Here is a 13,902-nt window from a genome sequence, read left to right on the forward strand (position 1 = left end):
AAGTATCATGTGATTTGGAATTTAGGACCCGCAATTCAATCCAATGTGTATTCAAAAGTTGTTTCTTACTTTACTTATTACAATCTGATTGGCACCCCAACTTTTACTTATCATACCCCAATTTCTTAAATTATTTATCACACCAAATTAAAGATTAAAACACACTCTTCCAACATTACAAAGGGTAATATCAACACTATGATACATTATAACACTAGTTGACAAAAGCTCTGTACGATTATGTTTAGGCTCATACAATTTTAAACCTAAAAAAATATAAATCTAGTAAAAAAAAAGAGTAAACTTCTATTGACACCTCAACTTTTACTTATTACAAAATTTCTTTACAATTATATTTAGACTCGTATAAAATTTTAAATCAATAAAAAAATATAAAAAAATAAAAAATAAAAAATAAAAAGTGATTAAGATTCTATTGGTACCCCAACTTTTATTTATTACACCCTATTCACTTATTTTCTTTATTTTTACTTGGGAGTAATAAGTAAAAGTTGGGGTGCCAATAACAACTCTTAAAATTTAGAGTTTTGATGATGAAAAATTAAAATATGGAGGTTAAGAGGAAATTTGCAATTAAACACATAAATTTGAAATTAATTTTATCCATTGGTTTAAGGGGAAAATCAAATCAATTGGAAAATCAATCTAAAATTTAAAAAAAGAAGGAAAATTTGATTATATAATTGTTATTAACTTGAAGAAGAAGAAGAAGAAGAAGAAGAAGAAGAAGAGAGAAAAGAAGAAGAACTCACTTAAGGAGAGAAAGGTCAAAATCTTCACACACAAAAATCAGAGAGGGATTCGATAAGAGAGAGAATGCCGAAAAGATCTTAAAATTTGAATATGCCGTGTGTCTTTTGCGGAGGCTCAGTGAAGTGTTGGTAGTTGAGAAATTTGACTGATTTTTCTGAAAGAATCGACAACCGAAAAGATTCTTTAATGCTCCCAAATATGTAAGTTCTAAAAAGTAGAACGTGTTTAACAAGTTTTGAATCGTGTGAAAGCTAAAACAAACGGACTATAAATGGGCCTAGTTACACTAGCCAAACCCTCTCCATGACAGGCCATATAAAATAAAATAAAAAAAGAGGAACATTTCACCTCTATCCCTGCGACCAACACACTGATATGGAAATATTTGTCTTTCTCGAAAGCCATCCTAGTCATAGTGGGGCTTGGGCTGAGTTCTTATGAGTTAAAACATATATTTTCTTCACAAGTGAACCATCGTTGCTTTCATAGCTCAGTTGGTTAGAGCACCCGTTTAGTAAGCGGGAGGTCTTGAGTTCAACTCTCAATGAAAGCACATTTATTTTCATTTTTATTATTGGGAGAATTTAGATGTTTACTTTTAGGGTATGTTTGACTGCACATGGAAAATAGGGTGGAAAATCAATTTTCATGGAAAATGACATTTTTCAAGTGTTTGATTGCACATGGAAATGGAAATTCATTTTCCACCCCATTCAAAAAGTCCACTAAATCATGGATTTCACTTTTCCACCCATATGAGTGGGAAAATGAAATCCACCCATATTTTCCATCATCAATTCTTCCCCACCACCACCATTACACTAACCTCGCCGTCGTCACCATCGCCGTCGGCTCCGTCGCCGACCAACTTCTCTCTCTCTCTTCTTCTCCATCCCTCACCTCCTCCGCCACCACTACCACCACGTTCTCCCCCTATCTTCCTCACTTACTTCCGTCGTCTCCATCGTCGCCGTAGTCACCGTCGCCGTCGTCGTCGCCATCATCGCCGTCGTCGTCACCACCGTCGTCGTCGCCGTCGCCGTCGCCGTCGCCGTCGCCGTCGCCGTCGCCGCATCCTCCCCCCTCCCTCTTCCTTGTGGGGTGACACAGGATTTACTGTGACACAACATATGTAACCGTAGATTATTTTTACTCATATTGCGAGGAAACACATCTAAGACCTGTTAGAATCCCAGTACATTCTTTTTGTCATTTCAGCATTTTCCTTACTTTTATGGCTCAGTTGCTTCCAGTTTTACCCACATTGATGTTATATAAAATATTTATTCAGTTAGGTTACATCGAATTTTGTAACAAAATTGGTTTGTTCAGCGAACTGATTTGGGTGAATGTTAATGTTCTTTGAAAATAAATAAAAATAATTTAAGGAGAAAGTATGCATAAATATACATATTTTTAGTTTCTAAATATATATAAATCAATCCAACCAAATTGAAAGGGGTCAGATCAATTTGATACATTTTCAATTCGATCATGGGTTTGATTTTTAAAACATTGGTGTTACACTACTAACCAGCTACCATGTGCAAATTAAAATGAAAAATTAAAGACACTTAAATTCATACCCGTGGGATGGGTATTTTCTCTGAGGTTAAGGGGGTAGAAGAGGAAATACAAGAAAGTTGGAAGGGCATTATTGAAAAAGAGGAAAGAAAAATATATAAAGTAGAAGCGTATTCTTGTAAAGTGGGGGTAGACGAAGAAATACAATAAAGTCGGAGGGCTATCAACACTAAGCTTAGTATATCCAAATAACTCCCACCTCATGTTTTTTAAGGAGTTACAACTCAATACTTACAAGGTGAGAGTTATAACTTCTTATTAAGCAAAGGTTAATAACTACCCCTAGAGCTTGATATAAGAAAATAAATGACGATAATCTGACCACGTTTGGATATACTAATAGAAACCTAAAACCAACCAATATTAAATATCTTTTGTACCCAAATAATAGACAGAGAAATCACAATAGTGGTCCACCAATTGATCTTGGTGCGCCACAAAGCCTATCGAAGGATCTATACAATCCAGTCCTACGTACAATCTAAATTGACAAATTATTGGAGTTAGAGTTCTCTACTACTCCATGGTGAATTCTCACAAACAACCAAACACTGGAGTTATGATTACCTCTTATTGTTAACTTTCAGAAGTTAAACTTCAGAGAAATCTTTAGAGGAACAATGGGCACAGCTTCCTGTATCTCCATCTCCTACCCAACTCAAATTGATTATCTAACACCCTTGCATGTCCCTCCATTTAAGGTACACGAGCCCGGCGCGATAATGCGTGTATGCTCCTGCAACAACCAACACATGAAACAGTTGGTGACTATGTCCTGCAATGTCAAACTTCCCCGGCTTCCACCGCTCAGGTATCCTCGTGGCATACACCAATGCACCGAGCCCATAGAAAACTCCCATCAGTATCTCATACCCTGTGGTGTGGACAGCTTCGGGTTGGTTTCCAAACAAAATAAGCTTGTGCAGTATAGGTGCCACCCCTGACATGCCCATCCCGAAGAAGAGGAATGTTCGTATGTTTCGGAATTCGGGGTTTTGGAAGGCTGGGATGAGTGAGACCATCACAGTGGCGATCCCAAGGACAGTTATGAAGCCTAGGTAGAGATTACAGAAAAATGGGTTGCACATGAAAGAGTAGTAGACAAGTGGGTAGAAGGAGGTTGAAATGAGGGCTGCGATGCCAGCATAGTCAACTCTCAGCATGATGTAGGAGAGACGCTCAGAGTGGCAAGAGAGGAGATGGCACGTGCTGCTGGCGAACAAGCAAAACATGGCACCACCCAAGAAGGCAAAGAAGGGCCACCGTGTGATCGGTCTCAACATTAGGGGAGCTATCATGTTTGCCACATCATCTTTCATGCTTTGCTGCATTTAACCAAAACACAGTGAAGCAGATTCACATTCAGAATTCTGGTTAATATGACAAGAAATAAAAACATTAAACAATCAATTTGTGTGCAGGCCAAGAGATCAAGGCAAGGTTCTTAGTTAGACAACTACTGGAGAAGTTTGGAAAAATGAAGAATCTATGCATAATTTACACTATTTTAGAAAAAAGAACATATAATAGAGTCCCCAGAGAATTAATTTGGTAAGTATTGGCTAAAAAAGGAGTCTAAGGTAAGTATATTGACAATATTAAAGAAATGTATGTTGGAGCTATAGCTAATGATAAACCAAAAGGTGGTAGGACGGTGAAGTTTCTAGTTACATCAAGTTTGTACTAGCCTACTAGGGATCAATGTTTCGATGTTGTTATCGATCAATTAACTACTCACAATCAAGGAGAGGTCTCCGGTGTACATCATTTGTGTATGAAATAGTGTTGGTTGATAAAAAGAGAGAAAATTCAAAACTAGAATAATGAGGGTAACTTAAAACTAAAGGCTTTAAAATAATTAGTAATTAGGACCAAGAAAGAATATGCAGTGCAACTTAGTAAGGACACTGATAGGGATGAGGCCTTAATTAGTTGAGATTGGAAAGAAAGGAATACCCGAAAGAGAACACTTCCATTATTTAGATATAATTATCCATAAAATATAGAGAGATTGACGATGATCAGGTTCCTCTAAAATTATCGTTGAGTGGAAAATGGAGGATTGATTTTGGAGTGCTATGTGACAAGATTGTACCAATGAACTATTAAGTAAAATTTTACAACATATCAACAAGATTAACCACATTGTATGGAGTTGAATGTTAAGCATTCAAGAAATGACATGTTCTAGATTGAGTGCTGTAGAGATGAAGAAAAATCAGATATTAGTACAACCAAAGGAAGAGTTGATTGAGATGGTTTGGGAATGTAAAACAAAGACCAACAGTGGTGGTCGAAGAGAAGGGGCACTTTGGCGCAAGTACTCTAAAAGGGAGAAGAGAAGGCGTAGCCCCAAAGTGACATGGATGGTGTAGACATAAAGTAGACAACACTTTGCTAACGTGAACCAAGCATTATAAAAATTCTCTCAACATATGAAATAAACTGAATGGATGCATCGGCATTTTGGGTTTTTGGTGATTATTAGTCTGACACTTCATACTCATATCAAACACCGAAACACATGTCCTGGCCATTATTACATAGATAAGTATGAAGAAAATTTTCAAAAGCTTGAATTTCTTTAAATAACATCTGACTATTAACAATAATTTAAAAGGAAGTTTTTTCAGATTAGTTACATCAAGGAAAATGTTCCCTAGAAGTATCACTACCTTGTGCATAATGGACATAATATTCCAGCTAATAAGTTCAATTGTGTACAACGAACAGATTGCCGAACAAAAATGTCATTACGCATAAAAAAAACTCTTTTGCTTTTTTGTATTAGAAGACAAAACAATAATTACATTTTAAGCGTATTTTTGGAAAACGTAAATGGGGGGGGTTGCTAACATCCCCACGATGCCTTGGACAATAGCAACCATGAAATGGTTCATCTAAAACTTTACAAAATCCAAAAAATTTAAACATTCATGTGACAACAAATCAGTGCTTGAAAACGACAAAACAAATTAGTGATAAACACAAATCACGGCAAAGAATAAGCTATATAAAAATTAGTTGAAATATAGGTTGATCCTTTTCAAGTCCAGTACCCATTATTCTCAGATCTTGCTTTCAAAAAGGTTTAATAAATGACTTTTAGTACCCCCACCCAACAAAAAAAAAAAAAAAACATTTGCGCTTCTCTTGAGTAACTCTACACCCAAGGAAACCATTTTGACAAAATAATTTTCCCTTAATGCCTAAGGAGAAAATTGATTAAGACATCTGTTTGGTCTGCCAATTAACAAAGGAAATTATATTTAAGATTAATTTTCCAGAAATAAGCACAACATGCTACTAGAATTACCACCAAAGAAAAAGGAACAAAAACATTACCAGAACACAAATATCAGTATGGTTGACATGGGAGAATCTCTCAGGTAAACAGTTAGTGAGAGGTTCCAAAATATTCCAAGCCGACAGTGATTGAAGCATGTCCATTGAAGGCAAGGAAGTTTTAAAATCGTCTCGCAATCTTTGCAAATCAGGCATCCCACAATCCTTAAACATATCAGGCAAATGTTGAAGAGAGTGGAGATCCACGACCTTTGGAACCTTCATTGCGGTGTATATAGTCAATGAAAGGAAAAGGAAGAACCCAATCAAGTGCCTGAACCAAATATGAATAACTTTAAGGCCAAGAAAGTTTTATGAAATTGAGAAGGCCAAGCCGTTCTGGACTAAAATTGTATGAAAAATCAAGCAAAAACAACCCTAAAAAATGCATCTCATAGGTACCCATGTAAGTATCAATTAAAGCAATAACCACCATATTTGAAAGCACAATAACTTGTGATTTAGACGAGCACAATAATGAGATCACAAGAAGCAAAGAATAATATTAAGAAATGATTAGTCCAATATGAGCAACAACAGGAACAGAAACGCCCCTACAAGTAAACATATGTATTAGCCCAAAATCTAAGAGACTGTGCAGTTAGAAACAAATTGCATTGGATTGTAAGTGCAGGATTGCTTCTAATTTCTAGCATAAAAATGCATTCTAAGCGCAAATCACCTTTGATGTGAACAATAGCAAAAACCAAAGAAAACATGGGTATTAGTAGTCGAGTCATGTTAAACAGCCATCATTACCGTCACAAGGCTAACGTGTAAGGGATTTAAATGACAGTGAACCCATCCTGTTTCTGAATGGGGCATTAAGTGAGACTAGCAATTATAGCAACATTTATGGGTAACCCAAGATTAATGGTGCAGATTGAAGACTGTTTTGATCCTCAGTTGCACAAAGAAGAAGTGAGCATGGAAGAGAACTTGGGTAGGAGAGCAGAGCTGAAATTAAATTTTGTATTGGTCTACTACATGGTTGTTGGAGCAGTAGCAAGGTTGAAAGGTTACTGCAACTAACGTTTGATGAAAGGGCCTAATAGAAAGCCTTTAGGGGAACCTCATAGATCAAGAGATCATAGAATGAAAAATGGTTTCTGATTTATGAGTTAAGGATCAAGACTTTTTGAATAATTGATCACACAAGGATTATGTTACAATTAGGTCTTTAAGAATCATCTTCATGTGTAAGGGATAAAACTTGCATGGTTCACAAGAACAAAAAAACGTTTAGAGAACTAAAAGTGGCCTGTTTCATAAAATTCGGACTCATAATCAAGAGATTGCTTGAAAATAACCTGCTTCATTTGAATATGGGGCTGGCCTGGGTTAAAATTACAAAATTTGGGAAATCAAGCTCAACTAAATGGTAGCTATGTATGCCTATTAAGAGAGCAATTTTTTGGTGGGTGAGTGAGGGAAACCGATTTCCTTGCTCATTTGTTCCGAGCAGATATCAGGTGTCCACATACACAAAGTCAAAAGAGATGGGCATCCAAAGGTGAGGGGCTTTTCTTCAGATCGAGAGATGGAATAAATTGGGTCTCACAAGTGGTTAATTCATCATTGGGGAATCAAATCATAAGGGAACAACAAATTCTACGGAAAAAGTATTCTCTAAACCAAATATCAAAATGATTTTCCATCAGACGACTGAATTTGTAACTCCCCCCCCCCCCCCCCCCCCACACACACACACACACCCCCCAAAAAAAAAAACCAAAGTATTGAAGACGAAATTGGTGGTGTGAGGGCAAATATTGAGATTGGTCATAAGCTTGAGAGAACTTCAAGCTTATTTATCGACAATGAGGGGGCCATTATAACACCTAAATCTTAGAAGTCCAATATCTTTTAGTGAAATTGAAATTCCAACACACCTATTACTTCATTCTCAAAGAAAGCAGTATATCAATCAAATTGCAAAATTAGCAAATCTAGAAAGTATATTGCCCAATTCAGAAAATTAAAAGTTCACGAAAAGAATTCAGAACCCATTTCCAAATTCAAATTGAAAAGCAAATAACAAAAGACAATGCCATAGTGTTATAGTGAAAGAAGAATCCTTACGTCCAGACATTGAGAGTCTCATTGTGAATGGTGAAAATGCTGAGGAACACCTGCTTCAACGGCCATTCGGATCGGTAATGGCCGACAATGAACTCATTGTCTCTCAAATAATGAGGCAAAGAGTGATATTCAACGAGTTGATACTTCACTTTCTTCCACAATCTCTTCCCTTTTCCTTCCTTCGAACAAACCAAATTATCATCTTCGCATTCGAATCGACTTTCTTCTAATGTTTCCAAAGAACCCATCACCCCTTCAATCCCAAATAAAATTCAACAAAATTTAGATCAATAACCAAAAAAGTTCCAACTTTTGCCTCAAAACGAAAAACCCAAATGAGAAAACAAAGAAAACATACCAGAGAATGAATCCCAAATCAAATTCTTCAGATTTCAATTTATTTGATTAGTTTGGAATCTCTTCGATAGAAACAAACAGAGAAAAGCCACCCACTACTCTATATAGACAAGATCAAGATGGGAAAAACCAACTACAAACAAATGGAGACAATTAGTTCTCAAATTTCAAAGAACGTGGGGGGAGATTTCGATGAGAACAATTAAAATGCAAGATGCTTTATTAAATTAATGGGAGAAGAAAAGAAGAAAAGTTACACGCAACAATGGAGAGAAAATGGCGGATTTGTTGTTAAATAATAATTAAAAAAAAAAAATAGAATCTTTAATTTGATTCGATATGGAGATCCGAAGGTGGCTAGAGACCGTTTGTCGGTTATGGACTTTTACACGATTAAGTTGGAGGAAAGAATAAGAAAACAGAGAAGGGGACATCTGGAGGAAATATCGCAAATGTAATCTGAAGGGAAAATTACTTAAAAGGACCTGGTGGATGGAATTCTTTCTAATTAGACCCCAAGTTTAGGGTTTCTCTTAATAGTTCATTCATTAAAACTTTCTTTTCTAACTCCTACTTAAACCCCATTGAACACATTTCTCACAATTGAATGCCCTAACTATTTGATCTCACTATTTTCGTCAAAAAAAAAAAAAAAAAAGTGAATTTTCAATATGTCAATTGAGTTTTGTAGATTTCATTCCGTTTTTAAAAATAAAGCAGAATTCATTTTTAAGGGATTTTTCAAGTTCTTTGAAGACGTATGTTAAAAACTATGATTTTTTTCAAAAAAAAAATTTGGATGAAAATTGATCAAAAATGCTTCTTTTGGTTTGAAATCATTTAGATAAGTCTTTATCTCAAGTTTTTGGTCAATTTTTTCATGTATTTTAGTCGAAAAAAAAAAAAAAAAAAAACAAAAATGAATGAATTTTACAATGATGAGTTCGACAATAAAAATGTTGACCTCAATAATAAATAAAAAGTGATGGGTTTGACAGTAAAAATGTTGGCCTCAACAACAATGAGAGATCATTAAGAAATAAAAAGTTTATTAAATGGACTATCAAGTTATTGTCCAAAATTCAAGGATTCTTTATAAGGAAACCCTCCGTCAGGGCCCTTTAAGTAATTTCCCCTAATATGAATCTATTGCTACGTAACTATCTATTTGGGCCGTTTAATTTTAGGGAAAATTACTTAAAAGACCTTGTGGGAGGGATTTCTTTCTAAATAATTCCTAAATTGTTAGTTGTGTTTTTATAGCTTATTTAGTAAATGTTTCCTTTCTTAGTAATCCATGAATCTCATCTCTCGTTATGATATTTTTGGAGTACAGGAGTAATTATTTTCTCATCATCTTCACCTACTTAGACTTTTCAGCATTGATTGCAATCATTTATGACAATTTTTTATTGTGAGAAATGAATCGAGAATTATATGCTTTTATTTTGAACATTTATATGCGTTTTTTCATTTTATTTCAACAATTTATAATAAAAAAGGATGAATAAAGTGGGGATTTCAATTTTTTATTTTTTTTGATGATTTCATCATAACTTTTGATTTTGCATTTTGATTATTTTGAGAAGATCTATTCAGTATGAAAGTTGAAATAAAAAATAAAAATAAATAAATAATAATAATAATAATAATAATAATAATAAAAAGAATCTGGATAACATTTAGTGTTGAGTTCGCCACTTTTTATTGTTGAGTTTGACTTCTTTTATTGTTAAGTTCAAAGTTTTTAAAAAATTGTTTGAGTTTGGCAATTTTAAAAGTTATTGCACCAGACATATCCGTTGCTATAACTCCACCATAAAACGTGTTGAGTTAGACAAGTTACATAAAGGCAATTTACTATTGTTGAGTAATCTGTCATATTCATTTTTTTTTTTTTTTAAATTGTCACATTGGACAATTTTTATTGTTTAGCTATATTGTCGAATTTAATAATAAAAAAAATATCAAATTTGATAATAAAAAGTGATTAGTTTGGGAATAAAAATGGTGAATTAGACAATAAAATAGTGGTGAATTTGACACTGGAAATGTGATCCATATATATATTTTTTTCATTTTTTCGAATTTGATATTAGATAGATCTTCTCAAAATAGTCAAAACAGATATATTATATATGCAAAACGGACACTTGAAGCATAAGTTATGGCGAAATCTTCAAAAAATTTAAAATCTTAATCTTGCTTGTCTTTTTTGTTACAAATCATGGAAATAATCAAAAAATAATTTTAAATGGTCAATATTAAAAGTATCATCATTCTACGTTTGTCATTCATAGTAAAAAAAAAATCATCGAAAATTATTGTGATCATCATTGAAAAATCCTATATAAAGGAGAGAAGAAAAGGGTAGTTTGGGTACTCCAAAAGTTAGAGAATATTTAGAAAGAAACCCTACCCACAGGTCTATTAAGTAATTTTTCAAGTGCTCAGGAAAAAAAATAAAATAAAAGAAGAGGTAATTTTTCTTTGTTTTTGTGAATCATTTCTTTGGTTGGACTGCTGAAAGTCCAGTCCAATAAATATGAAAGAGCTAAGTAGATGGCATGTGAAAACTCCCATTTAATACAAAAAGTAGGACTCATGCATCATTTAAATCTTGACTAATGATATTCTGGCTCAAAAATTTTCACTCGGTCTATACTTGGTCGATGTGGCAAGTGCACATAACCATAGATATTTTTCCTTGTGCATCCTTAAGAAAAATATCTATGGTTCTGTGCACTTGCCACATCAATCGAGTGCAAATTTTAGAGTGAAAAATCGCGACTCTTAAATCTTTTATTACTCACATTGATTGTTTGCTCCACCTTCTGAAAACACACCCGTATTGAAAAAGAAATGAACCCACTTGAGAACCTACCTTTGATCGGTTATGAATTAATGAGTTCGGTAAGTGGTTAATTAAGGGACTCATCGGGTATATTTTTTAGGGGTATGTGTATTGAGAACATGTGGGGGCAACGATATGACTCATTCTTATAGGACTTTAAAAAATTATTTTAAAATTTTTATTTCGATAGTAATTTTTTTATCATTTAATATATCATAAGACTCGTATTGTTAACTAAGATGATTTTCTAAATATCATAATAAAAATGATATTTTTAAATTTTAGAAAACTAAAATTAACTAATATAACAAGGTCATAGAGATCTTGGGTTTGTAATTCTATTTGTTTTGATCAATATGACCTAAATACCATTGAAGTGAAATGAAAAACTAAGGACAGTTTTGGCCTTGTCTCATAATTAATTGTAATATGAGTGGTGGATCATGTTGGGAATATTGTTTTTAAGATCATAATTAATAATTTATTACGCTTGTGTTCTTATGATTAATCTGAAAATTAAGGAGTAAGACTTGGATTTTAATTCCACAAAGAAACATATAGGGCTCATAATTTTCAAGTACATTAAATCAGGGCCAAACTACAGGTTAAATGAGTCTTGGAAGAATGTGTAGCAAAAAAAAAAACTTGGTTAACAAATAGGACAAGAAATATAATGTAAAGATCTTTATGGAATGGTTGTAGATTATTAAATTTAAAAAAAAAAAAAGTGATTTTAAATTAATAAGTAAAAATAAATAAAAGTATGTTTTTAGTTTGTGACTTGTTCACATTTTCGTAAATTTTGTCTTAAATTAAATTTCATTTTTGTGTAGAACATAAACTAATAGTAAACTCGCCTTACAATTATGGGTAGAATTTTAGTTTTATTGAGGAGAAGTGAGATTGAGAGATTCTAAAATACGAATTTATTTTTAAGGTTGAAGCCTGCCTTTTAAGGTTGGGTTAGAGCTCAACCAGGCCTATATCAAACTTGATTAATATCTCTAGTTTATTTTTTATGTGACATTTTAGGTTAATAGAGTTTTATAGCGATCAAATTTTGGTCCAATTACTATATGATATGAAGCCTCCAACATTCATCTAGTTAACTAGCTATGAATGGTCACTCTAGTTGATTTTGATTTTTAAATTTAATTAACTAATAAGTTGACTCCGAGGATAGGGATTACAAATTAGATATTCATACTCAAAGGTTCGGTTGTGACTTTGAGAGGGTGATAGGCATCTTAACACTAAGTGAAAACTGAAAAATTCGACAGAAAAAATTGACTGGGCAAGGCCCCTAATTTTAAAAACTGAATTTTAATGGTCTAAGACAGTCAAAATTCTTGATATTCCCAGATTTGACAGTTTAGAATAGTCAAATTTCTCTCATCCTTCATTAATTTGATAGTTTTGACTCGACGAAAATAAAAATTTGATAATGAAAATTTTGACTCCTTTGTCCGTCGAATTTTATGAAATTTGATGGCCTGGGGACAGTCAAATTTAGGCTTTTTTCACATGACTTACCTATTTACACATTGCCTACTTAATTTTACTTGATATTTAAATTCACTATTTTGTTCTTTTTATATTTCATCTTTACGTACTAACACATCTAATCGAAGGATACTCAAGTGAGCTGTAAATCTTTATGCTCCAACACTGCCTGATCGATAAGTTGGGATTTGTGACTCAATTGAGTCATTTGATGACTCGATTGGCGTGTGCAAGTCTTATTATTCAAATTTATTGAAAATTTGGAAATTTGAAAGTTTGAGGATATAGATAATCTTTTAAATTTAAAGAAACACCCGTGATTTTGACAATGCAGAGGTTCATAAAGAAAATCTAACATTGCACAAGTTTTCATAATGAATTACAATATTTTGAGGGTCCCACATCCGATTTTAGGTCTTCTAGGGGCTTCTATGTAATTTTAAAACATAGATCTGGGATTTTATCATGCCATCCTATATATTCAATTTGGAAATACAGGTACAGATCTGACTTAAAATGATTATTGCATGGACAAAATGTAAAGATGAAGGAAATTGCATTTTAAGTAATAAACCAGTCAATAACTTGTTTGCATGGCACATGCGAGGGTTTTTCTTATTTATTTATTTATTTTTTAAGATTGTCCATAGGCAAGGGAAAATCCAAAGTTGGAGCACTTCCCCAACTAGAAAGAGAAGCGAGAAATGCCACTTTGATTTTGGATTGATATTAATGGTGGAAGAACACATCCATACACCTAAAACTACTCATAGTCCCCTATTATGATACCCTCGAGAGAGACGATTGATCGACCTTTCAGGATGAAAATCAAGTTCACAATGAACTAAAACTTCATTATGCAAAAAATCATGTTGTCTATCCCTTATGTCATACCCATTCTCCACACCAATATACATTTCTAAATAAAGTATTAAGGAGATAGCTTACTATCTCTTTATCTTCGGTGCAAGAGTATGCATTGTTGTACAAAGTCCAGTGAGTTCTTAACTTGTTTGAGTGATTTTAAGTACTTATTTTAAAATTGCATTTTAAGTAATAAACCAATCTAGAACTTGTTGGCATGGCACATGCGAGGTTTTTTCTGATTTTTTTTAAAGATTGTCCATAGGCAAGGGAAAATCCAGGAAGGGGCTAGGGAGGGTAGTCCCCCCCCCCCCCCCCTCATCTTTAGGATTTTTTGAGATTTAAAATATTTCCTAAATTTTAATGATAATTTAATATATATATATATACCTTAAGTTTTGATGGCTTGCTCTATTTCACCATGTTGCTACCTTTCCTTTTGAATTTTTTACCCCCACCCTCCATTTTTGGGTTGATTTAAACATCCCCTGTGCTAAAGTGAGTATTTGAGATACTTCACCTATGTGTTGTAATAAATG

At 33.6% G+C, this 13,902-nt stretch overlaps 1 protein-coding gene and 1 non-coding gene across 3 annotated transcripts; one reads left to right on the forward strand and one right to left on the reverse strand.

Moving 5' to 3' along the window:
- The first annotated feature begins 1,253 nt into the window (after positions 1–1,253).
- TRNAT-AGU (transfer RNA threonine (anticodon AGU)) lies at positions 1,254–1,327 on the forward strand. Its single transcript has one exon. It is a non-coding gene; the product is annotated as a tRNA-Thr (tRNA).
- Positions 1,328–2,692: 1,365 nt separating this feature from the next.
- On the reverse strand, positions 2,693–8,537 carry LOC147404387 (heptahelical transmembrane protein 4-like). 2 transcript variants are annotated; one of them, XM_086440320.1, is made up of 5 exons: positions 8,400–8,537; positions 8,144–8,275; positions 7,786–8,038; positions 5,704–5,977; positions 2,693–3,683 (listed from the first exon to the last, which is right to left on the reverse strand). In XM_086440320.1, exons 3-5 carry the CDS (start codon positions 8,031–8,033, stop codon positions 3,030–3,032), a joined length of 1,176 nt encoding a protein of 391 aa, XP_086296446.1. In that variant the 5' UTR covers positions 8,034–8,038; positions 8,144–8,275; positions 8,400–8,537; the 3' UTR covers positions 2,693–3,029. The 2 variants fall into 2 exon arrangements, with proteins under 2 accessions (XP_086296446.1, XP_086296445.1); XM_086440319.1 differs by lacking the exon at positions 8,400–8,537 and having other exon boundaries at positions 8,144–8,393.
- Between the last annotated feature and the right edge of the window lie 5,365 nt (positions 8,538–13,902).

Source organism: Akebia trifoliata, chromosome 4 (assembly GCF_017979445.1).
Source record: "Akebia trifoliata isolate Shusen 1 chromosome 4, ASM1797944v1, whole genome shotgun sequence".
Taxonomy (NCBI): Eukaryota; Viridiplantae; Streptophyta; class Magnoliopsida; order Ranunculales; family Lardizabalaceae; genus Akebia; species Akebia trifoliata.